Below are 27,418 nucleotides of genomic sequence, written 5' to 3'. Positions count from 1 at the left end.
TGTCTCATTCTGTAAACAGTGTTTTAGAAACATCTTCAGAAAGTCATCATGAAGTCTCATTTTACCATTAAACAGAAACTAGCACTGTCAGGCTGGAATAACTGTTTTGAGAGACTGGTGCTTGTTATGGACATAGCTGTCAGGGATTCCATTTCTCATTTAGGTGTGCATTTATTGCTCTTGCGCCTGTGACTGCAGGGTAAATAAGGCAGTAGGCCCCCAAACATGTATAGTTAGGGACTGGAAATCTGACAGTTTGCACAAGTTCTGTCCACTTCTTGTCTGTAACTCTGAAGCTGAATAGTACATTTATACATGCCAAATGTGTTCAATAATAAATGCTTCGCTTTGGACTGTACTTCCTCCCATTTAGATGAACTTCCAGGAACTGCAATATCAAGAAAATGTTATTATTCACTGACACAGCTACGTCTTAGTGAACAAGACAAAGGGCAAAAACAGCCTTACTATGCTGTGAACAGTTTACACTTGATCTTCGCCAAAAGGCTAAGAAGCGATGTGAACATATTTTTGTATGTTTGATGTTTACCCTCTTGAAGCCATTCAATTAGAGAAATATTTCAGTTTACAAAGCAAGAATGACTTCTCATTATTCCAATATCTCCAGTCCACACTCAGGTAGAGAAAGAATACTAGACCAATTGTAAGTCTCTCGTCTTTCATACTTTTTAAAATAAATCATATGCAAGTATTATTTTGATAAGATAAAAAGCATCAATCTGTGAAATGATTTAAAGAAATAAAATCATAGAGTCTAGATTTTCTTCTATAGAAAAAAACATGATAAATATACTTAATGCCTTTCAGAAGAAGGCAAAAAAACCAATTTGTAATAATCTCAAAGAAGTCAAAAATAATTGCTCTGCAATCAATATACTGACCTGCAACTCAACTTTTGAAGAGCCTCACCCTTCCCTTAAAAATGAATCTTTTCAGTACAAAAGTCTTCCTATTTAATCATAAGCACAGACGTTTAATTCCAAAGATAAAAGTCCACCAACCCCAGCATTTACCATCAGCAACATACTTAGCTGTATGTGTACTATGGCAGTAGGTTTTCCTGAAGTGAGAGACCAGATATTTAAATCTTCCACTGAATATACATCTTCTATTTTCATCAAAGCTTCTTTGATATAGTCTACATTCAAATGGCTTGGTACACCTATTCAGAATGTATCATTTATAAATAAAGGTTATTTTCGAGAAAAGTTATACATTACTAATAGGACATTTATTTATTTATTTATTATTTTTTTTTCCCACTGTACAGCAAGGGGGTCAGGTTATCCCTACATGTATACATTACAATTACATTTTTCCCCCAGCCTTTCTTCTGTTGCAACATGAGTATCTAGACAAAGTTCTCAATGCTATTCAGCAGGATCTCCTTGTAAATATATTCTAAGTTGTGTCTGATAAGCCCAAGCTCCTGATCCCTCCCACTCCTTCCCCCTCCCATCAGGCAGCCACAAGTCTCTTCTCCAAGTCCATGATTTTCTTTTCTGAGGAGATGTTCATTTGTGCTGGATATTAGATTCCAGTTATTAATAGGACATTTTAAAAAAAGAAACCAAATGGCTCTACCAAATTCAGTTTAAATGTACACTTTAAAATATATTAAAACTTTTAGGATAAACTATGCTTGCAAATAGAAGGATATATGCACCTGCTAAGAGGTTAATAAATATTTAAAAATGTTCATTCTCAATAAAATGGAAAGTCAATCAAACCAGAATATTTCATCTAAAAAATAAAAGCTAGGATAGACAAAGAAAAAGGATCATCGAATGATGATAAACCTACTGTTGAGAGCTTATATTCTTATACTTCATATCAGTAAGCAGGGAAGTTGAAAATAGAAGATCAAGTTACAGGGGAATTACAGACTTAAATAAATTACTAAAGATAACCGCATTAAGAATTAAAAGACTCCAATTCTTGTCCTAGGTCCACAGTTTACTAGCAGCATGACCTGACATTATGTTACCCAGCTAAACCTCAATTTTCTTGTTGGTAAGTGGGGATATTAATATCTGCCTTGCCTACTTTTCTTGGCTATTATAAGGATCAAATGTGTACGAGCTGGGAGAGTGCATCCACTCATATGTTCTATACATTAAGATGGTGTTATTATAGACCAATAAGTATCAGTAAAAAGAAAGGAAATGCATGGCTCCTATCCTGGACCACACCCTCCAACCCCAATCCGATTTAGGGAAATAATAAACCCATGATGGGGATATTAGTGAGCTCTTACCTTCTAGTATTATAACCACTGTGTCCCATATGATTCGAAACGTTGTAAAAGCCACAAGTAATGAAAACACATATGTACAGATGGGATCAGCAATCTTGTATTCTGGCTGAAAGGTGACAGATCAAAATTATGTGACTAAATACAGAAAGACATAAAACAGTCTATAGAGCAAAGCAAGGAATACTCTGTTCCCTGTTCTTTAGCAGGCCTGGAGGGTATCTTTAAAACTTGGATACTGCCAATTGTAGAAATGTCTTCACTCTTTCCTAGAGTATTTATATACCTTTCTTCATGACACCTATTTCCAGAAGTTTAGTCATTTGTTTCACTGTTTACCTCTGTGCCTTCTCTCAATCTTCCACCCAGAACCATAAACTATCGGAGCTGGAAGGAGCTTTAGTAGCCATCTATCTGGTCTAAGCCCCTCAAGGTAAAGAGGAGGAAACTCAAGTTTAGAGTTGAGGAACTTGCTCAAGGTCAAAGTATTAAAGCAGAGCCAAGACTAGAACTCACACCTCTGAATTTCCACTCCAGTGCACATTCCAGAACCTAGCAGTTGTGTGACAAGGCTTTTTTTCCCTAAGGATACTAAATTTATAAATTTATTCCACTTTTGAAATAACAGCCAAAAATCCACCTGATTGATGCTCATTTGGCACATTCTTCTCAAAATTCTGGTCACTAAACTACATCCTGAGTTAGACTGAAAATAATGCAGCACTCAGGCTTCAAAATGACTACAGTTAAACTGCCCAAGAGTCATAAGGTTGTCTGCACAGGACAATGTTTTCCATTGCTTAGAGAGTTTCATTTGGCATGTCAAGAAGAGAGAACAAAATCCCACAGCAGCAGCCATTTAAAGTAAAAGAAGACAAACCACAAGGATTCATGCAGAGTATTTTAAATATTCCCGTTGAGCAAAATGATTTAACTGATTTTTCTTCAAGGGTGATGCTCGTATATGCATCCTTTGAAAATTTAAAGATCCTAGAATAGCGTCTTCCATGTGGGACATCTTGAAAGATATTTTGGTTTCAGTGAGTTACATGCCAGTCCTTGTTAATTTAGCAGGTCTGTTTACAGAGTGTGGTAGTTTTGTTCTTTAGATTTGCAGAATTTATAGAGGAAGAAAATTACAGCCTGCACACCCAAGACAAGGACAATTCCTCCAACGAAACTGGGTGCGTCAAAGGTAGACTTCCGGATAGGTTGGGTAGTCGGAGTTAAGGTGGTATTAGTTGTACCTGATGTAGTAGCTGTGGTGGAGGCCGAAAAAGGGGAAGGCAGAGTTGTGGGTTTAGCTGTATAACTGGTTGGCAACTGTGTGGCAGTGGGCCCAGAACAGAAGTCTGCCGTTCACCATCTGGCAATCACTAACTGTTGAATTGTCTGAACAGTAGCTTTTACCTTTACATTCTATCCCAAAGCAGGTATTATTAGCATCAAAACAGGAAATGCAGCTGTTGGCAGTTTTCACAGATTTCTGGTGCTGGAGTGGTGAGCGTCGGCGATGGCACCGAGGTTGTCTGGGTGGTGGGCGGGGAAGGCGAGAGTGTAGTCGTGTTCTGAGTAAGGACGGTGATGTTCGCTGCCTCCTCCGTCAGCACGCTGAGCTCGGCCAGGCAACCTGCGGTCCAAAGCAGCTGGGGGAAGAGCCCCGACATCACGTCCTCCACGTGAAAGGTGAGGTGCTCAGAGCAGCGGGCAGTCCCTCTGCCCTCTTCGGTGCACCGCTTTAGAGATTTTGCTCCGCGTGACAAGGTTTAAAACTGAGTTCTTTAGTGAAGGCACCGCCAAAGCCATGAGGTGATTACCTCATGAGGTGATTATCGTGTTTGGTACTGATAAAAGAACTACACTGATAGTTCAAGTATGCTTGTGATGCAAAATGAACAGGACTGGGATTGGTGTCTAGTATACTGATGAAACCTTTAGTTTTAATGTTTAAGTTATACACACACGTATTTTGTCTTTTTAGGGCCGCACCCGCGCGGCATATGGAGGTTTCCAGGCTAGGGGTCCAATCTGAGCTACAGCTGCTGGCCTAAGCCACAGGCCAGATCTCAGGCATGTCTGCGACCTACACTACAGCTCAGGGCAGTGCTGGATCCTTAACCCACTGAGTGACGCCAGGGATCCATCCCCATCCTCATGGTTCCTAGTCAGATTCGTTTCTGCTGCGCCACAACAGGAACCCCTAAATATATATTTTAAAATAGAAAAATTAGCAAGCATATTACCTTGAATCGTATGATGTATGCAGCTATCAGCACACCAACACTCTGTACCAAATCCCCCAAGGCATGTACAAATGCAGCTCTCACTGCCAGGCTATCCTGCCCATGGCTGTGTCCACATCTAGAACCTGTGGTGGGAGAATTTGAAGGCAGGGAGTGGGAATGGGCGTGATGATGCCCAGACTGGTTCAACAGAAACCCCATTCTGTTAAAAATAAAAGAAAAGATGATTATTTTTCCTAGTATTATTGATAAAAATATTTGTAACCAATCAGACACTAATGAGGCAATGTGGAACTCATTCATTTAATAAATATTTGAGTGGCTATTATGTATCAGGTATTGTTCTAGGTATTGGGGTCAAAACAGTGGCCAAGATAGACATATCCCTATCCCTGTGGAACTTAATGTTCTAGTAGAGAGGGCAGAGAATTAACAAATAAATACATAATGTATTGGCGGGCTATTCAGGTGCTTTGAAGAAAAGCAAAGCATTGCAAGGGGATGGAGGGTGATGGCAAGTGATCAGAAACGGCCTAAGATTCCACCGGAGTAGAGACTTGAATGAAGTGAGGCAGCAAGTGCTGGTGGAAGAGTGTTCTAGGAAGAAGGAATATCAGGGCAAAGGCCCTAAAATGACATTGTGTTTTATGTGCTGAAAAAGGCAAGACCCAGGTGGCTAAGGTGAGCAAGAGTGGTAGGAGATGGGGAGGAAGGTACACAGGATCATAACAAGAAGGCTCCAGTAAGAACTTCTGATTTTATTCTAAGTATTAACAGAAGCCACCTGCGAAGGAGTTGGCAAACCATGGTCTGTAGACCACATCTGGCTCACTGCCTGTTTTTATGTATAAAGGTAGGGTTTTTTTGGTAAATAGTTTTACTAGAACACAGTGATGCTCATTTGTTTACTTAGTGAATATGGGTGCTTTTGTTCTGTAACAGCAGAGTTGAATAGTTCCAAAACAGACTGTACGGCTCTCAAAGCCTGAAAGATTTACTTTCTGGGTCTTTACTGAAGTTTACTGACACCTGGTCCAAATGATTAAGTATGTAAGTTAAAGATTTTGTAATTTTTAGGAAAAAAGTTGATAGTTAAAAAAAAAATCTTTTTGGGAGTTTCCAGTGTGCCTCATTGGTAACGAACTCAGCTAGTATCCATGAGGATGTAGGTTTGATCCCTGGCCTCGCTCAGTGGGTTGGGATCTGGCGTTGCTGCAAGCTGCAGCGTAGGTTGCAGATGCGGCTCAGATCTGGCATTGCTGTGGCTGTGGCATAGGCTTGCAGATGTAGCTCTGATTCAACCCCTTGCCTGGGAACTTCCATATGCTGTGATTATGGCCCTAAAAAGAAAAAAATAAACAAAAAAAACCTTATTAAAACAAAAATATTATAAAAGTTTTAAAAAAACTTTGTCCACTTAAATTCCTGACTGTTAGCCAAACTTTAATCTACCTGAGTAAACTCACGAGAAATCCATAATTCCAATAGTGTTTTATTAGCATTTAGAAGAAAAATTAATATATTGATAACTTTAAAATATATTAAAATATCATTGCACACTACTGAGTGCATATATAATAGTCTCTAAGGTTACAGTACTTGAAAATATTAATGTGAAAACAATGTAGAACGTATGATAACTATAGTGGTAGATACATGCCATTATAAATTTGTCCAAATTCATAGAATGAATTTAACACCATGAGTGAACCCTAATGTGAACTATGGACTCTGCAGTAATTTGTGTCAGTGTAGGCCCATCATCTGTAATAACTGTGCCACTCTGGTGAGGGATGTTGACAATGGAAAGGCTATGCATGTGTGGGGGTAGGGTATGTACAGGAAATCTCTATATCTTCCGCTTAGCTTAGCTATGAATCTAAATCTCCTGTTAAAATTATAAAGCCCATTAAAAACATTTTTTTTTAAAAAATAGAGCTTACATCACATTAACTGCAACTCCAACAGCTGCGGTAATGAGCATTATATCTCCATTTATTTCATATTTCATATGGATAGTTCTTTGGACAGCTTCATATAGGAGGAATCCCATAAGTATATACACCAATAGCACACTAATCATAGCTGACAAGACCTCTGGAGGGAAAAATATAAAAAAATAATATTTGTAGCATGGTTATTTCATACATACTAAATACTGTACAATTTCTTATTTATATCTTCTTTCCTCTAAGGAGATAAAGTGCTATGTTATTTTTGTCATGTTATTTTTCTTATTTGAAAAGTGTTCAGTAGTTTGATTTGGATCTTTCACCCCACCACTGCCTACCTTCTCCTTATGTCTTTAGGGTCAAATTATATATATTTCCAGACCATACACATGGTTAAAAAAAAAAACTGAAAAACTAAGGAAAAAAATTTGTAGCATACCTGAATGACCACAGACTAATTTTTAAGTGTACAAATCAATAAAAAAGTGAACAATGGGTAGAGGACACTAATACAAAGAAAATATGCAGAAAGGACCAATTTATGGAAATCAACCATAATACAAGAAATTCAAATAAGAATTCTCTTGCCCCTTACTAAATTGGCAAAGATTAAAAAGTTTGATAACAGCCAGAGTTAGCAAGGATATACTGGTGGAAGTATCAAATAGGCTATATTTTTGGAGAGCAGTTTGTAAAATTAATAAAAATTTAAAATGCATATATTCCTTAATTCTAGGAATCAATCCAATAGAAACACATCCATATGAATGCAAAGACATCTATAAGGTTTTTCATTGTAGCTCTGTCTATAGGTATCCAAAAAGATCTGGAGGAGTGCCCATCCTGGCTCAGTGGTAACGAACCTGACTAGGATCCATGAGGATGCAGGTTCAATTCCTGGCCTTGCTCAGTGGGTTAAGGATCTGGCACTGCCACGAGCTGTGGTGTAGGTCACAGATGTGGCTTGGATCTGGCATGGCTGTGGCTATGGTTGGCAGCTATAATTCGAATTCGACCCCTAGCCTGGGAAATTCCATGTGCTGTGGGTGTGGCCCTGAAAAGCAAAGAAAAAAAAAAGATCTGGAGACATCCTAAATGTCTACCAATGAGGAACTTAATGGCTAAATTATGGTATGCGCTTATAATGCGATATCATATAGTCATTTATATTTTTTTAAAAGAGGAAAAACAATCAGGCATATTGATAATCTAATCACAAGAAAGACAGATAAGAAAGTGTCACACCTGGGAAGTGAGACTAAGAGTTTAGGAAATTTATTTTTCACTTTATTCTTTTTGGTAATATTTGAAAAGTTTTAAGTTTTTATTATAAACTCATTTACCTTTAGAATAAAGAAAAACACATTCTTTTTAAGGCATGTAAGTATTCATGAATGCACTTCGACTCAGAAATTTTTCTTCCAGGAATGATATACACACTCATGCCAATTAAGTTGCATATTTACAAAATGCGGTATGTTCTGAAGCTATTCCTCAAGCATTGTATATACAACAACTGAAAACAACTGAAGTGATTAGTAGGGGCCTTGTAACATGGAATACCATGCAGCTATAAAAAATTAGGCTCTTTATGTTAATGATATGGAATAATCTCCAAAATACAGTGTTATGTGAAAAAAGAAAAGCACGCAACAATATACATGGTATATTAGCATTTATGAGATAAGAAGTAAGAGAATATATAATGGTCTATACATGCAAACTCTGGAAGAATATACAAAATACTGATAAAAACTGATTATTAGGAGAATGGGTGGCTAGGACACAGGAATGACTTTGCACTATATATTCTTTTACACCCTGTGAATTTTCTACTTTGCAAGCATAAAGTAGAATAATTTTATATCTTTTCAAAATAACAGAAATAGGGCAATGTAAAGTATATTTTAAAATAATTAACATTATTATATAAAACTAGTATTGACACTCAAAACAATAACAGCAAGAAAATAGATAATTTTTTTTCTTTAAAGAAACTAGATATTAAAGCTTTAAGTGTTAAAAGTTAAAACAGTCTGGGAAATTGTTATCTGGGTCAACTTATTGCTCAAAGGTTGGGGCAATTCAAGTATATTGGACTTTGATACATTTTTATTCCAGCTCATAAATTATAACAGAAAAATCATCTAGCAGAAATAAGCTGTTTCCTAAAGATGTTAATGTAGCCAAAACTCTAATAAAATTCTGAACATCAACAAAATAAATGTTAGAATAAGACCAAAAAACACAACTACTATTCAAAACCATGATTCATCTATTCCTGACATACTAATTATCATACTTTGAAGGAGACATAGGACTGAAGAAAACAGAGGAAAAAGAAACTGAAATACACAAAGTCCAGACTCTTAAGCCCCTTGGGAGTATGACCACATTAGATTCTACACCATGTTTACTGTAGCACTCACCAGAAAGACTGACATGTTGCATATACTCACATAGCTATGGATGAATCTGTAGAATGAAGTTAGGCTGAGCAAGGGAAGATAAATGGCTATATATATATATATATATATATATATATATATATATATATAATTAAAGAAAGTTAAGCTAAATGTGAACAATAGATTATTAACCAAATCCCCCAAAATAGGAAGAGGTTAAAAGAGAAGAATTAAGCCAAATATAAACCAAAAACACATGGTTTTGTCTTAAGTTATAACCACTGATGGCAAAATACACACATATAAATAAATACATAAATTAAAAATTTTTGAACTGGAAAATCTCATATACTAATGATAGACTCTTCATTTTACTCATGAAGAAAAATTTAATTCTCTTTAATATTGATGTTTAAAAAATATCAATCCTTCTCAAACTGTTAAAAAATAATTTTTTTTTTGTCTTTGTAGGGCCACACCCGCGGCATACGGAGGTTCCCGGGCTAGGGGTCTAATTGGAGCTACAGCTGCTGGCCTATACCACAGCAACAGCACAGCAACACCAGATCTGAGCCATGTCTATGACCTACACCACAGCTCACGGCAATGCCGGATCCTTAACCCACTGAGCGAGGCCAGGGATTGAACCCTCAACCTCATGGTTCCTAGTCGGATTTGTTTCTGCTGCGCCACGAAGGGAACTCCTAAAAAAAAATTTTAATCATCAAGGCTTAATCGTCAAGGCTGAAGCTAGCTAGCAATAGTTTTAAAGGTGCCTTAATCAAATTTTAAATATGAAATTATAAAGCAATACACTTTATAAAGAGTAACAGCTATGCAACTTAATGACATTGAGATGTCATTGCTTATGAAAATCTAAAACCAATAATTAAAAAATTCTTTCAAAATTCCCTGTAATTAGGTTGACTGTACTTTCTAGTTTTCCCAGATAGTCTCAATTTATGTCTCATTTCGTTCTCAAAAGTGTCCTGGTTTGGATGATAAGTTATATTGTTATCCTGGTAGGTCTGCCAGATAAAATACTGGATGCCCAGTTAAATTTGCATTTCAGATTAACAACAAATAATTTCTCAGTATAAGTATGACCATGCAATATTTTAGACATATTGCATCCTGTATGAGAAAGCGAGTGCAAGCTAAATTTGGCAATGCCCACCTCCCAGTCATAATTTTCCTTGATACTGAAAACCACCTTTCTGTGAACTCTCCAATAAGGTCTCAGATAAGGCAGAACCACATTCAAAATAAAGTAAAATGAAAGTCAAACTAAAGCATAAACAAAATTCTTGATAAGGAGGATTTTTACCCTGAGAAGGCCCGAGGGTTCTGCTGCTGAAAAGTTTTCCGTGACAGTTTCTATCCACATGAGTAGCACAATGAATCCTAGTGCCTGACCATAGTAAACAGTAATGAAATCCGAGACATTCTCAAAATGACATATTAGGATACTATCAAAGATATACCTTATTCAGCAATTAAAAGGAATATGCCTCATTTCTACTTTCCTTGGTGAAAGCAAAGACATTCATCTCATTTTTTTGTCTTTTGTCTTTTTGTTGTTGTTGTTGTTGTTCTTGGGCCGCTCCTGCGGCATATGGAGGTTCCCAGGCTAGGGGTTGAATCGGAGCTGTAGCCACCGGCCTACGCCAGAGCCACAGCAACGCGGGATCCAAGCCGCTTCTGCAACCTACACCACAGCTCACGGCAACGCCGAATCGTTAACCCACTGAGCAAGGGCAGGGATCGAACCCGCAACCTCATGGTTCCTAGTCGGATTCGTTAACCACTGCGCCACGACGGGAACTCCTCATCTCATTTTTTTAATTCTAATCACCTGTCAAAATGTCTTCTAAACATAATGCTGATAATTGCAAAAAAAAAAAAAAAAAAACCAAAAAACCCCAAAACTTAAGTAGATTTTTAGGGCTGAGATTTATAATTGAGAAGTATAAGGCACAGTATTACCATATAGCTAATAATCCTTATAGTAGTCCTATGATCATTCTAATAAAATGAACAAAAAGCTCTTTCATTGCGAATAAATAAAACTTTGATGAAATATCATGAATAGAACTAATCAATGTTTAAATTTTTTTTCACAGTATTTTAAATATGATGGAATGTAGATAAATATACCCAAGATTTTTTCCCCATTTAAGAGAGAAGGAAACTTTCAATCAGCAACTAAATTATAACTTGCTCCAATCATCTCATTCTTGCCCTGCTACCCTGTGTTGGTATCTGGTCACATAATATACAATAAAGTTTTTCAGGGCAAAAGGAGTGCACAACATGTAGATTTTTCATTTTCTAAAGGAGACCAAGCAACTTTCACAATTGAAATGCTAGACTTCTGTGCAAGTTGCTGTTCTATTTGCTTTAGTTAAACTTTTGACTAAATGGAAATTTAGCATAAATGAAAAACTCTTGAGAGAGGTTTTTATGAAAATTCTTTTTTTTTTTTTTTGGTCTTTTTTCCTTTTCTAGGGCTGCTCCCGTGGCACATGGAGGTTCCCAGGCTAGGGGATGAATCGGAGCTGTAGCTGCCAGCCTACGCCACAGCCACAGCCACAGCCATGCCAGATCGGAGCTGCTTTTGCGACCTACACCACAGCTCACAGCAACGCTGGATCCTTAGCCCACTGGGCAAGGCCAGGGATCGAACCCGCAACCTCATCGTTCCTAGTCAGATTCGTTAGCCACTGAGCCATGATGGGAACTCCATGAAAATTCGAAAAAACCTATTATTATAGTCTAACATATTTTGCTACTTTATTCTACACATAAATAATTCTCTCTCTCCACCTGGCTGAACAGTAGCATTGGAGGATAGAGTAAGATGAATGAATATGTATTTTTTGTTTTAACATTACTGAGTCTTTTCATTCAGCTGAAATATAAACGAATGTTTATGGTCAATGGGCCAATAAAGACCAACATATACCCTGAGTTTTGAATTTGGAGAATAGTTTTTATTTGAATGGCTAATAAACACTTAGAGCAAAAATTAAATGGGAGAAAATACAGATGATTATCAAGTTTTGACAGCACTATAAAATATGAAAATATTCATTGCACATTTTAACACATCTATAAACTGCCAAAACTAGAGGTTTTCAAGGTGTATGTGAAAAATATTGAGTCCTTCTCTGACACCCTTTTATTCTCCATCATAGCTGCCTTATTCTTTGTCTTCATAGCATTTAATATAATTTATGATTGTGTTACATCATATGTACACTTGTGCACATTTTTACTGCCTGTCTCTCTGCCCTATATTATTACTCATTCTTTCAACAGGTAACTATTGAACACCTATTCAGTGAATGAGTAACAGTCTGCTTCAACAATGTAAACCACACTCAACTCAAGCATATGTGCTTTTTTATGAGTGCTGCCTAGATGTATGGCCTGTCATAATTGTTATCTTTCCTAATGCTGTGATGTCATAATGTATATTTCCCTTAAATTATATAACACTTGTCTTTCTAGTGATATTGATAATGTATATTTCCCTTAAATTATCTAACACTTGTCTTTCAGAACTTACAGAACAAATATCTGAAGTTCAGGTTTCAGAGGTCTGTAAAAATGAATAGAGAAGGAGAGGGGAGATATATTCTCTCTTCCATTTCCTTGTATGCTACTTTTCCTTTCTACATTCTTCTAATAGCAGAGGAAGGAAAAAAAAGGAAAAGCGGAAAATCAGTGGGGTTTTTTTGTTTGTTTGTTTGTTTTAACAGCCGCACCTGAGGCATATGGAAGTTTCCAGGCTAGAGGTCTAATCAGAGCTGCAGATGCTGGCCTATGCCACAGCCACAGCAATGCCAAATCTGAGCCGCCTATGTGGCCTGTGCCACAGCTTGAGGCAATGCCGGATCCTTAACCCACTGAGTGAGGGAGGCCAGGGATTGAAGCCACATCCTCATGGAGACTACATGAGGTTCTTAACCTGCTTAACCTGCCTAGGACGTTCAAACTAGTATTTGTATTTCATCTCATCCATAGACACCCCTACTGCACTCAGGATAAAGATATCATATAGGATTTCAGTTACCACCAGAATGCCACTATTGCCACCAGAATGCTGAGAAAAGCTGCAAAGTCTGTCTTTGGATCCTTTTGTCCCCTATATAAAATCACCTCCTATTTCCTGCCTATTTTGTACCACTCCCTGTACCCCACACCCATGGTGCCCAGTGCTCTCAAAGCTGACTTCTGGTTATCCACTGCTGACCACATCATGTATGTCTTGCTCCTTCCTTGTAAAAACTCCCATTTCTAGCATGTACCTATTCTTTTCCTTTAGATGTTCATGTGAAATGAATTAATTCTGAGATGTGAATATAACTAATAGGCATAACTCTTGTCAGGGGTGGGAGGAATTTGTTAAAATGAATCACTAGGGAGTTGTTTTTTGGGTTTTTTTTGCTGCATGTATGGGGGAAGAGATTTTTTTAGCCGAATACTTCTGCTGCTTTAGTAAGTATAAGAGAAAAAATAACAATAATGTAAAATTAGCTTTATAACCATATACCTACCACAGGACAACCATCATCTAGCCAGATCTGCCAAGGTCTTTGCTTAGCAGAATGACACCCCACCACAAAAGATTCCTACACTGTCACTTTGCCATTAACCTAGGCTGAGGATCTGCATTATCAAAGTAAACCTTGCCTTTTATTTCAAATACAGACAACTCTGCTTACTACAGGCCTTTCATACGATCACTATCTTTATGTAATCCATGTAGACTCTTCGGCCCAAAAACTGGAAGAAAAGCCATATAAATAAAGTCAATTACACTTGTAATCCACAGAGAAAGCAAGCTAGGGATTTGGCTGTGTTCTCTTTAGAATAGCATGTCCTTTTTGTCTGAGATATAGTGCTATTCTCCTAAGGATTTGTGAGGTTTCTTCTACAATGTGGTTTCATTAAGTTCTAAGTTTTATTAACTTACAGAATAATATGATATAGCCACGGTCAAATAAATCCAGGCATTTAAAGAGCTGCTATTGTGGCTCACTGCAATGTAATAAAGAAAGAAAAAAAAAAGAAAAAGAAAAACCTGCATGATCTTACATAATCTGTGAATTCACATGAATGAAAGTAGCAACAGAATGGAATTTACTCTGAGGACAGCCAGTTGGGCTTACCCCTAAAATCTAAAACAACCTTTCTCTCACCCTGACTGAATGATTTTTTTCTAAAACAAATTTTGTTATATTGCCCCAGATATAACCAAAGACCTGAGTTAAAAAGCACATCTTGGAAGTTCCCCTGTGGCACAGCAGGTTAAGGATTTGGTGTTGCTGCAGCTGTGGCACAGGTTGCAACTGTGGTGCGGATTTGATACCTGGCCTGGGAACGTCCATATGCTGCAAGTGTGGCCATTAAAAAAAAAAATGTTATTTAATCACCAGAGTCAATCATCTTCCTGAGAGTAAGAATTCCAGGGGAGAGGAGAAGGCAGGCAGTTTTAGAGCAGGGAGCATTTTGAGAGAGATGAAAAATCTAAGATGATATACTGCTAGGTAGAAGAAGGAAAGAAAAGACTGAAAATAACTTTTGCTGAGAATTTACTCTGTGCCAAGCACCGTGTTAGATACTTATACCTTCCTATCTTAACTTACATCTTTTTTACAATTCTGCAATATAAGTATCATCATCCTTATTTCACAGTAGAAACCTATACATAGATTAAATCATTCTCTCAAAGGTAACATGACTAGTTAAACTGCTGACTCAAATGAGAACCAAAGACAATTTAACCAAAAAATTCTAAACATGGTTAAGTACCAAAACAAAAAGGACCAGCCCCTGACTAAGATAAGGAAGAAATTCCCTTCTGACTTGTTTCCTAATTAGTCAAAAGGACCTATAAGCCAGGCTATACCACCCAGCTATGTTATAGATCAAAATACATTTTTATAGTTTGTGAACATGACCAGATCAGATTTAGAATTACAGATAAGTGTTTTGAAGTCCCCAATATTTTTATCCCCAAATTTCAAAAATACTCCTCTCAGTTTCGAAATTGGTTTAATTTCCTCCAAACACAAGTAATTTGAGAATCATGAGCTATACTAGATTAACTGTTTCAGTTTCCATATCCTTATTTACTCAGCCTGAATATTGCAACAATTTGATTAATACTATCTTATATGGCACTTCTTAGTGTCAGACCCATAGAGTTTAGTATTTCCTGCTCCTGTTCCTACTTAATTCATGGTCTAGAAGGAGACATTGTTTCATAAAATATCTAAAAATGTGATAAATGCTACTAGGCATGTATGAAAGTGCTTGCTATGAGGAAACAAAAAGAAAGTAACTGTAGGGCATGGTAGTACTGCCTTTTGACACTCATCATAGGCACACACCTCCAGGATGCTGCCTCTGCATAAGATAGGGTGGCAAGGAGTGGGATATGAACATCTACATGTATTTTACTGTTTTTACTTGAGTATATGAATAAGATAACTTAAAACATTTCTTCTGTTTCTTAAGTCTCTCTTCTGTAGAAAAATTTTTGTTAGCTTTTTTTGTTTTATTTTTACGTTGCTGATTTTTCTCATATCCTGAATACTGGTCAGGTTTATTTCAAAAGGAAATGCCAGAAGGACAGGCCAGAAACTAATTAAAATGGTTGCTAATAAGGGGTGGAGTGGGAGAATGCGTTGGAGGGGACAGAACAAAAGCAAGACTTCTCTGAGTAAATCTTTTCTTTAAAAAAAAAAGTTGTTTACTTTTGTGACATGTTTTACATATTTACAAAATAAATCAACATAGAAAAAACCAACTCCTATCCTAACACCCTTGCCATCAAAACAAAACAAAATTCAACAATATGAGAACAAACCATAAGTTTTTTGGGAGGATTCCTCTTGCAATGTTCTTTAGGACCTGAAACTCCTAGCTTTGGTAGTAGAGGTCATATGAAGCACACTATCTAAATGTGTCCTATGTAAACATGCCTTCCTGTACAGAACTTAGATTATTCATGGAGCAGTGGAATTTTGTAGAACACAAGTATAGCCACTGCTTCTGTTTACGGCTTTATTCAGTTCTAAATATCTTTTTGATCCTCCCCAAACCATCAAAAGTTTTTCTTCCACTGCTTCAAAGGGCAGAATAAATGAAATAAGTTTTTATCTAGATATATCCTCATAAGATTTTGGAATACAAGGAAGAAAAAGAAGATCCAGAAAGGCCCTTCTAGTCTGAGGGTGTGATTCCCTCCTTGGCTCTGGAAAATACTCGTTTATATCTTAATAATTCTCTTCCTTTTATTTTTAATTTTTTTTTTTTTTTTTTGCTTTTTAGGGCCACACTCATGGCATATGGAAGTTCTCAACCTAGGGGTTGAATCAGAGCCTTAGCTGCTGGCCTACACCACAGCCATAGCAACGTGGGATCTGAGCTGTGTCTGTGACCTACACCACAATGCTGGATCCTTAACCCACTGAGTAAGGCCAGGGATTGCACCTGCATTGTCGCGAATACTGGTCAGGTTTATTACTGCTGAGCCATTACTGGAACTCCCAGATAGTTCTTTTACAGTTCTAAACTTTTTCTTCTAGTTTTTATACTTTTGTTTTATATTCTGGGAGACTTTCTTGATTATGTTTTCTAGCCCTACTTGAAATTTTGTTCCTATTTGAGTTTTAAAATTTAGATTTTAGTCACAATATTTCAATTTAAAAAAGCTTTTTCTGTATGTTTCTTTTTAAAAAATATTTTACTGTTTTTACTTGAGTATATGAATAAGATAACTTAAAACATTTCTTCTGTTTCTTAAGTCTCTCTTCTGTAGAAAAATTTTTGTTAGCTTTTTTTGTTTTATTTTTACGTTGCTGATTTTTCTCATATCCTGAAAGACTGGGTGTCCATTCACTTTTAGGGTAAAAAGATAGGGAAACTGTCCTTTGTGAAAAGGAAATACTGGAAGGATAGGCCATAGCTATTTAAAGTGGTTACTGAGGAGTTTCTCCTGTGGTAGAGTGGGTTAAGAATCCGACGGCAGTGGCTCGGGTCACTGCAGAGCCATGGGTTCAATCCCTGGCCTGATACAGTAGGTTAAGGATCCAGCATTGCTGCAGATGTGGTGTAGGATGCAGCTGTGGCTTCGATTCCACCCCTGGCCTGGGAACTTCCATACACCATGGATTTGGCCATAAAAAAAGGGGTTGTTAGTAATAAGAGGTGTAGGGCAGGCAGACTAAGACCAGTATGTTATTTTAGTGTGAGTATGTGGGGAACCAAACTATAAGGCTGCAGAACCCCAAATTCTAGTATGAAAAAGATTTATTTTGGAGCATCAACATTCACACGAAAACCTCAGCTTCATGTGAACATTTTGTTTAATTTCTTTTTGGAAGAACTATCTGATGTTTTACATGGGCAAAGTGCAGGCTGCTTGAGTGGAGATGGGGTGGGAAGTAAGGTAGGGACATAGTGGACCAGTGGGAACAGTTTCCCATTTGTAGTCATCCAGTTAATCTTGTTGCAGCCCCAGTTACACTTCTGCTCATCCTTTCCCCTGGGTCTTCTTTGGAGATCTGTTGGCCTTTCTAGTTCCCACCCTGGTGTACTCTAGGCTTCTTGGCCTGTTGCTTTCTTCAGCCCACTCCCACCTACTTTACAACTTGGACAAATTTCTGGAAATTTCTTGTTTATTGGTGACCTAACCATTTGCTTCTCTTTATTGTTTTGGTATTTTTTTTTTATTTCAATGGACTCTCAGGAGAGATAGGAGTCAAATGCTGATCTCTAGTCCACCATCTTGAACTAGTTCTTTTAAGGAAAAGGGAAAAATTTGACTCTCCATAGAAACTTACAGAAATACAACTGGACCAGTCAGTTCTCTTTTCTCTCATCTTTTCAGAGTGATTATTATCTATGATTATCTAGATAAACACTAAGTAATTCTTTAATATGTAATAGAATTTCCATCTTACATATATAGAACTTTCTATGTTCTGTTACTGAATGTTTCTGGGGGAGAATTCTACTGTTTTCATTAGAATTCCAAGGGGTCTATGATAACCTAAAAGAGGTTAAGAACCATAGCACGAAATGAATGCACTCTCAAATAGTGTTTGAAGGTAAAAAAATCCCCATTTGTGATGCTATATTTGAGTTTTAATCTTAAATTTCAGGTGTTTAAACTACAAATAAATTAAAGTTTGAGAATAATTTTGAAGTTCTTTTAAAAACCTCAGGGCAATCAGTAAACATATGGATGGATGATGTGTCAGCCAGCACATCCAAATGCATTATGTTTTATGCAGTGGTTTAACAAATAATAGAAAGACCTCACTCAGGGCTTTACCTTTCTTGTACAGCAGCTAAGGGTGCTAAAAAGTGGGGACACCAGATAACTTCCCAAACTGACGACATGGATAACTACTTGGAATACAGCCATTTGGGTACAATGTCAAGTTTTACACTAGGAGAACAAGCTACTCAATTTTAGAAGACTTAGATGTTGAGTTAAGATTAGGCTAAAAAGTAACAAAGAAGGGGAGGAACTGATTGATATATTAGCCGAGTATCAGTGTCTCTACAGAAGAAAATTACAAGATGATAATTCTGGTTCTTTAAGACAGGTTTTGCTGAAGCCACCTAAATGTCAATTTTTGGATTCTAAGCAAATGACATCTGGTCACATGGCACTTCATATACTAATTCAGATATCTGTTTTATATGTATTTTAAAAATAAGTAAAATTAAAAAACCCCACAGTAACATGGCAAGAAGAGTTGTATGGATAACAATATATGATTTTAACCTCTCAATTAAATATTAATATTTGCTCAAAATAGGGAAGTAGAAAAATACGTGTGCATTGTTAAAGAAAAAACATTCAATGACACTTGTCAAAACATGGTAAAGAAGACTTTATTAAAGGTGAGGATTGAGATTGGTATAGGAAAGTATTCCTGAAGACAGGCCAGAGTGATGAGACATCACCCAAGGATAACCCACCAAATACTGAGACTGGGGGTTCTGTTAAATTGGCCTGGCGAGGTTCTTGCTAAAGCTAGATTTTATAAGGAACTGCACAGATGAGCTAAGGAGAAGGCTCAGGAGATGACAAATGTTCAGTCAAGCAAAGAATCTTGGTTAGCATTTAGTTAGTGCCACAAAGAAGGTTTGCCATACAGTATGTTATACATATTGTAGTAGTGCCTAAAATGTGGGCTACAGTAGTTTTGGTTGGATTACCTGAAGTAAAAGAAAGAAGCTAATGCTCATTGATGAATTAAACCCATGTGGTTTTGCTTGGTTCAATAAACTGAAGGTAAACTTTTTTCTGATAACATCTTCAGGGCATAGGGGACAACATCTGGAAATTAATGATTACCATACAGTTTTATATGCATAAACCATTTAGCTGACTGAACTGAATGTATCCTGGAAGATATGAATCTGAATAAATACTGTCTATTTTCATTTGCTTTGTTTTAACAGGCTATCACCAGAAGGATTTTGGTTAATCAAAGGTTGTAGTTCATTGTGGTTTTACTACAGAATTTTATAAACCAAAGAAACACCCAATTACCTACCTAAGCGATGAAATCCAAAGGTGAATCTTTTGGTTGGTGATTTTGAAGACAGCCACAAAGCAAGCAGGGTCAGTATGATGGCACTTAGGTCAGTTAACATATGAAGTGCATCTGTCATGATTGCTAGGCTATTTGCAATGTAGCCACCTTAGAGTAAGGGTGACAGGAAAGAAGGAATAAGTTAATATGATAAACATAAGCAAGTCAACCCAAAATAAGCAACATTCTACAACACATGAACTTCTAACTAAATAACTATACTATTGCAATTAAATCAAGTTATCCTGAAATTTTATGAAAACATTAAATATGCATATATTTTTTTTCTGGTGAGAATTTCCATTTCTAGGAACATTCTCTGAGCAGTCAATGACCTTAGAAAAGTTAAGAGTCACCAAATGGGAGCTAACACAAAGAGAAGCTTTGCATTTTAGCACTGCAGCTTTTATTCAACCTAATTCTCCTATTAGACAGTAAAATTAAAAACCACCATATCTAAATATTACAATAAAACTGAATAAAATGTAGGTATTCACTTGTTTGGGAGGGTTTGAAAGTAAAATTAAACTGAAGAAATTCATAAAGTTTTCATTAGTTCAAAACAAAAGATAAAAATTAACTGACTCTCTTAGGAATAAATAGCAATGTCTCCTAATGCAGGAATAAACAATTTTTTGTATTCATTTTCCTGTATATTGATAATAATATATATAATGTATTTAATATATTTGGAGGTGTATGTATATATATTTATATCCATTATGATCAATTTTCCTAGCATTCACTGAATAAGCTTTTATAATATAATACAGAGTATTCAAACTTTAGTGTGTATCTGAATTACCCAGAAGTTTTGTTAAACTACCGATTTCTTGACCCAATTCTCAGAATTTCTAATTCAGTAGGTTTGGATGCAGCTTGAGAATTTACATTTCTAACATGGTTCCAGGTGATGTTGATGCATCTGGTCTTAGAACCACACTGTGAGAATTACTGTTACAACGTATAGCAGAACTTCATGATCAGGATGTTGTGACACCTAAATAGGCTGAGTTGTTGAATTCCCTATTCCTGGGATGGGTGTGCAGAGCCAAGAGCAGCAGCAGAAGTTGAGCTAGTGATCTTGTAGTCATATCCATTTACTCCAGTGTGCTACATACAAACAGCTTTTTTTATACTTCCCTGACATGAAAAAGCTGGAAATCCCTGAGAGAAAATACAGCTTGGTGGTTAATAACATGATTCTTTGAAATCTCAGAGACTCTAAGCAAGTTACTTACCATTTTTGAGCTTCATTTTACTCATCCATAAAATGAAGATAATACCTCAAAGCCACCCTGTCCAGTAAAACTGAGATGATGGAAATGTTCTATCTGCACTGTTCAGTGGAGTAGCCATTAGTTACATGTGGCTTTTGATAAATTTGAAATATGGATAGTGCAACTAAGGGATTGAATTTATTTAATTTTAGTTAACCTAAATCTAAAGAGCCATGTGTTAGTTGTCACCAGCAAAAACAGCAGAGTAAGGACCTCTGAAAATCATCTCCTCCATAAAAGCCACATGAACATGGGCAGAAATTGTCCAAATCAGTTTTTTTCAAAACTCTGGAAATTAACCAAAGGCTGATACGGATAGCATTTATTCACAGAAAAAGGCTGAGCCTTGCTAAGAAGCTCACTAATTCTGTGGTGTTTTAACTTGCATTATAACCAACTGCCCCTTCTTCAGTTCTATGGTAGCCTTAAAAACTAATAAGCAGCAACCACAGTGAAAACCTCAACTTGGCAGCCACTGAAAAGAATAGGTTGGGGTTGGAGGTCCTTAAAACCCCACTGCCAGGGAACTGTCAGTATTTGACCTGTCTGGTAGTTCCCTGGGAGACTATACTTGCAAGGCTCTTTTTATTTGAGTTGACTTGGAACTTGGCCCTGGTGCAAACTGCAATATTTGTTTGTCAAAAACAATCAGAGGCAGTTGTTTAACACTGCAGCTGCCTGAGGCAATAAGCATATTTCCTGTGTTCTGAAATTGTACAATGATGCACTTGGTGTGGCTTTATTTTCATCCAGTTTGGGCTTTTCTTGACTCTTTCTGTCTGGAACTATATACCCTTTGGTTCTGGGAAAAACTCTTAAATTGTGTTGTTGATAATTTCTTTCCTTCTGCTCTCTGTATTCCCCAGACTCCTATTATTTGGAATTTTAGCTAATATACAATATAATTTCCTTGCCTTCCCCCATTATCTTTTATCTTTTTGCTTAATTCTGTGAGATATTACCTTAATTCATCTTCTAATTTGTTAGGAATTGAACTTTTTAAAAATATTTTTATTGTTCAAAAACTCTTTACTCTGAATTTCTTTTTACAAGTAGTCTGTTCTTAGGAGTTCCAGTTGTGGTGCAGTAGAAATGAGTCCAACTAGTATCCATGAGAATGCAGGTTTGAGCCCTGGCCTTCCTCAGTGGGTTGGGGATCCGGCATTGCTGTGAACTGTGGTGTAGGTTGCAGATGCAGCTTGCATCCCATGTGGCTGTGGCTGTGGTGTAGGCTGGTAGCTGTAGCTCTGATCCGACCCCTACACTGAGAATTTCCATATGCCACAGGTGCGGCCCTAAAAAAAAAAAAAGGAAAAAAACAAAAACAACCCCAACCAAAAAACCCCTAAAAGTAGCCTATTCTTGTTTCATGATCTTATTTTATCTCTGTGGATACTTCTTTTATAACTATACTATTATATGCGACTGGCTCCTAAACAGGTTTTAATGAGCTTTCCTTGTTTTATCCTTCTTCTTTACCTACACTTATAAGGATACCTGGTACAAACAATTCTGGGCCTGCTTAGGATTCTCTAGTGCACTTCTCAATTGTATTCCTTAGGATCAGCAGTATCAGCATCTCCTGGAAACTTGTTAGAAAATTCTCATGCCCTACCCTACCCCAGACCTACCTAATTAGAAACTCTGGTCCAGCAATTTGTATTTTAATAAGTTATCCAGGTGTTTCAGATGCATTCGTATAAACTGGATTGGTTCTTGGCTTTCCACTAATTGCTTAGGAGTTGGTTTTCTTGGGTCTCAAGTCAGTTACCTCTTTTACTTGATTCCTTTCTAGCTTGTTGCTATTGTCTCCTCTCCAGTTTTCCCCATCTGTGTGGTCATACACACACACACACATATTCCATATATGAATATGAATATGTGTGTATGTTGTGTGTATATATATGTACATATATATTTAAAATACCCTTTAATGTAGTTTAAGAGAGTACAGCTAGATGCATGAGTTCATGTGCCATCTTTACCTGGAAGTCTGTTTACATTCCTCTTTAAGCTTTTTCATTCCCAATAAAATGTAGTTTATTAAAGCAATCAATAACTTACTAAATTCAAAGGATATTTTAGTTCTCATCTTATTAGTCCTCTCAGCAGCTTCAGCTTATTTAATTCCACTTTGAAATACTCTTTCTTCAGTTCTGCGATACCTATTTGCCTTCTGACTGACTTCTTAAATTGTAGTTCCTCAAGACTTGGGCTCTCTAGATAATTTTTTCCATTCCTATGGCATTACATACTGTATCCCATCTTGACCTCTCTTTTAAGCTACAGACTTATATTTAACAGCTCACTAGATATCTTTATTTGGCTATTTCAAAAATGTATGATACTTAACATGTCTAAAACAACCTTTGAAACTACGCTTAAATCCTGTTCGGTATTTTCTCTCTGCTTCATAAATGACATACATTTCCATATACTCAGCTGCTTAGATGAGAAATTTCAGAATCATTCTTGATACCACCCTCTCAACAACTCGATTCAATCCATTAGCCAATTTTGTCATTGTTACTTCTAGAATGTTTCTCAATTAGCACATTTTTCTCCACCTACTCTAGTTCAAGCCAGTCATTTCTTGTCTGGACCTCTGCAAAAGTATACTTACTTCCATTCTTATATCCTCCGATCCATTCTCCATATTATAAGAATCAGAGTAATCTTTTAAAAGGATAAATTCCATCATGTCAATCTCTACTCAAAAGCCTTTACTGGCTCCCCATTGTAGTTAAAGACTAAACTCATTTAATATGGTCTATCTACCCTAATCTGGTCTCCTTGCTTCTTTCGTTCTTATTATATTTGGCCCAAAGTGGCCTTCTTGTTAAGTCCTTTTAACGAATTGAATATTTTAGGACTTTTGAACTTGCTGTTCTCTTTGCTTGGAAAAATCCTCCTCCATTCCCTTTGCTTGAATAACTCCTAGTATTCTTTTTTATGGTTTAACTGTACCTGCTTCTTCATAAACCATGTCCTACTGGTTACTATGTTCCACAGTACCTTGTTATTTTCTTCATAGCACTTAAGACCATTTGAATTTTAAATTTACTTATGTGTTTGTTTAACATCTGTGTCCTCCATTACACAGATTAAATGTTTTAGATAGTAGGGATCATAATAGTTTTGTTCTCCACTGTATATCCTGAACACCATAGCATAGTGCTTGGCATATAGTAAGTACTCAAAAAAAAAAAATACTTGCTGAATGGAAAAAAGAAAAGAATAGACTTTGCCTAATGTCTCAGAACAAACCCAAGATTCCATATCAAGTCTCCTCTTTGAGATCTTTAAATTTCTTCCTTTTAAAAAATTACTCCATACTTCCTTCCATAAGATGCTTTATTTCTAAGTTCTTTGACACAATTCTGTTGTTTTACAATTTAAATCTATGTAACATTCTGAATAATATATTTAATGCTTTTTTTTTTTTTTGGTCTTTTTGCCTTTTGAGGGCCACTCCCGTGGCATATGGAGGTTCCCAGGCTAGGGGTCTAATCGGAGCTGTAGCCACTGGCCTATGCCAGAGCCACAGCAACGCGGGATCCGAGCTGCGTCTGCAACCTACACCACAGTTCACGGCAACACCGGATTGTTAACCCACTAAGCAAGGCCAGGGAACAAACCCTTAACCTCATGGTTCCTAGTCGGATTCGTTAACTACTGAGCCATGACTGGAACTCCGTAATGTCTATCTTAAGTACTAGCATCTTTATATTTTTAACAAATGATTTTCATATTTGAAAATAAAGTTAGTATTTGAAAAGAAATTCTTAGTGTAGCTTTCACAAAACATAAACTCACCATTAAGAGATTTAAAAATGGTAAGCCAGGACAACTATATTTTAGTAATTTCTATAGGTTTAAACTCTAAATTAATTTAAAGGAGGAACTTGTGATTAATGTGATTTAAACTTCAAATATTAAATATTAACTTCAAGAATCACTAAGTCTGGATGTCTCAATATTCAAACTGTGAATTTGAGCAAGTCATTGAACTTAATCTGTTGAGACCATGCCTTATCTGGCCTCAGCTTTACTCCTGTCTTTAATGTCTTTACAGCTAAAGCATTTATAATTCTACAACAATAATCATTAATTAACTAAACAAAAATTTATTGCTAGGTCCTAGTAATTCAGCTTATATTTCAATAGAACAAGTGAATTTATGAACAAGATGATCTCAGGTGTTGAGAACTTCTGAAGTTGGGGAAGCAACAGGGGACAAGAGAGGTTTACTTTAGGCAGAGGGAAAGGTCTCTAGGAGGTATCTTTTAAGATGAGACATGAATGACAAAAAGTCAGCCAAGGGAAGATCTGGGAAAAGCCAAGTCCATGTAAAGAAGTGTTACAAACTGTAGGCGCTGACCCATTTGTGGACGATGAAATCAATTAAGTGGGCTAGGATCATAATCGAAAATATAGTAGAACACACCGTATGAAATAAACTTTTGGTTGTATATTTACACATATGTGTATGTACATACATACATATGTATGCATGCTGCATGTCTACACGGGTCACAATGTTAAGTGTCTTTCTTACTATAGTGAGGTCAAGAAAGTTTGAAAGTCACTGAGGTAGAGGGACCAAGCAGTTTGAAGGCCTTAGGGGCATTAAAAGAGCTTTGTGAGTCATAGAGAGAAAGGTCAGCATAGCTGAAGTGAGCACTGGGGAGCAGTGGTAGGAAATGACATAGGAAATGCATATAATTTTCCTGACATAACCTCCAACCAGCCAGCATCTTAAATCTGGACTGACACCTCTGTTCTTGTCATGGTTCATCATTAAGAGAACACAGGAGACTAGGAGTCCCTGTCGTGGCTCAGCGGAAACCAATCTGACTAGTATCCATGAGGACCCAGGTTCCACCCCTTGCCTTGCTTAGTGGGTCAAAAGTCTGGCATTGCTGTGTGGTATAGGTTGAAGACGCGGCTCGAATCCAGCGTTGCTGTGGCTATGGCTTGGCCAGTGGCTACAGCTCCGATTCGATCCCTAGCCTGGGAACTTCCATATGTTGCAAGTGTGGCCCTAAAAAGAAAAAAGAAAAAAAAGAGAACACAGGAGAATAATCTCCCTGCTGCAGTGTCACTTTATAAATTGTCACTAAGAGAAGTTAGCGCTCACACTAATGTGACTGTGTAATTAATCTCTGAGAATGTATTTTTTAGTAAGAATATATTACTTGAATAATGAAAAAATGAAAAATAAAACCAAGTTCCTAAAACCTTGGGGACCATTCTGGCTTTCAGATCCTCTTCACAATGAAAAACTTTGAGCTTAGTCAGTAGGGTTTGGTTTTGCAAATTTCTTGGATATAAATACAAAAGGAAATAGTAAGAGAACACAATTCAAATACAGAGGAAAAAAATCTGAACAATGGAACTGTAGCTGTAGTTCTTCAATTACCCACTTAAGACCCCTTAAAAAAGGTGAAGCAGGTGTTCGGTAAAGTCCCTTGATACTGTAGAAGTTTATGATTCCAAATAATTTTAGAATCATTTACTATTTTAAATGTTGCACAGTTAACCTGGTATTTTATCAGATTTTTTTTTAAAGAGGAAGTTACATGATTATAATGAAGATAATGTCCTTAACCTTACAGTAGATAATACAGTGTTGGGAGAACTAAAAGAAAAAGTCAAAGTTATCTCTGGAAGTTTATGTTGTACCTAGGTAGATCTGTACTTTGGAACCGTGTGGCCTTTTCACATCACCAGATCAGTATCCTGATAAATAACAAGCTTCCTGAAAAGAAAGTTTAAACCTCAAATCAGGTGTAACTATACCACTTGACAAAGACTCTCCAACCAAGATAAATGGAAAGTGAGTTGGCAACACAACTCACCTACAAGTTCTCCAATCATGAAAAGCAAGTAAAGAACGGCAGCAATGGTCAGTCTGGTTTTCACCTTTCTCTGCTTCAGCAACTCTCTCCGTTTGCTGCAGTTGTCACAGGGGTCCACCTTCAAACTCAGCTGACTGTTGGTCAAAGGTAAGTCCTGGTCCAGCAAGGAATCATCGTCGGCCTGAAGGGCCGGGTGCGCCCCGTTAACAGGCCTTTCCTGGGTTTCAGAACCATCGTCGGCCACCACAACTCGAAGTTTGTTAAACCGAGAAAGCCCCTCGTCCCCCACCTCGTCCGAGAAGTCGAAGGCGCTGGTGTCATTTAAAAACAACGGCGCATCATCCTTCCTCAGCAGAGATTTGAGGCGCTTCCACGCGCTGGATCCGGCCATGGCAAAGGCTGAGCAGCCGCGGCGCCAAACGGCTCGGTGCAGGCTGACGGCCGGCGGCGGCTCCTACCTCACCCGAGCGCTAGTTCCCGAAGGCACTGCCATACGTCCCTCCCCATCCTGAGGGAAACGAAACACGTTATAAATTAAAGGCGCCCCAACAGAGCCCACAAGTTCCGAAGCTCCGGGCGGCGGGGGCTCCGGGGCTCCGAAAGGGGGCAGCGCTCTACCTGGGGCGCAGCCGCCGGGCCGCCGCTCATCTCCCCACCCCGGGCCGGCTCGGCGGGGCCGGCTCGCACAGCTCAGCCCCGGGCAGCGGGGGACCGGGGCCGTCCTCGTGCCTGAGGCGCCAGCAGCTCCAGGCCGGCTCCCCGCGTCTGACA

The 27,418-nt window shown here is 37.5% G+C and overlaps 1 protein-coding gene and 2 pseudogenes across 1 annotated transcript; all 3 read right to left on the bottom strand.

The window, feature by feature from the left end:
- Positions 1 to 151: 151 nt before the first annotated feature.
- Positions 152 to 27,418, bottom strand: SLC30A4 (solute carrier family 30 member 4). Its single transcript, XM_047766449.1, has 7 exons — positions 26,648 to 27,418; positions 19,468 to 19,614; positions 6,462 to 6,615; positions 4,519 to 4,720; positions 2,279 to 2,384; positions 1,049 to 1,183; positions 152 to 388 (listed from the first exon to the last, which is right to left on the bottom strand). The coding sequence occupies exons 1-7, from the start codon at positions 27,036 to 27,038 to the stop codon at positions 234 to 236; spliced, it is 1,290 nt and encodes a 429-aa protein (XP_047622405.1). The 5' UTR covers positions 27,039 to 27,418; the 3' UTR covers positions 152 to 233.
- Positions 299 to 519, bottom strand: LOC125121804 (uncharacterized; annotated as a pseudogene).
- Positions 3,181 to 4,095, bottom strand: LOC125119453 (sialomucin core protein 24-like; annotated as a pseudogene).

Source organism: Phacochoerus africanus, chromosome 2 (assembly GCF_016906955.1).
Source record: "Phacochoerus africanus isolate WHEZ1 chromosome 2, ROS_Pafr_v1, whole genome shotgun sequence".
Classification (NCBI taxonomy): domain Eukaryota; kingdom Metazoa; phylum Chordata; class Mammalia; order Artiodactyla; family Suidae; genus Phacochoerus; species Phacochoerus africanus.
Note: the sequence above shows the minus strand (reverse complement) of the source record. Positions and strands in the feature narration are given on the sequence as shown.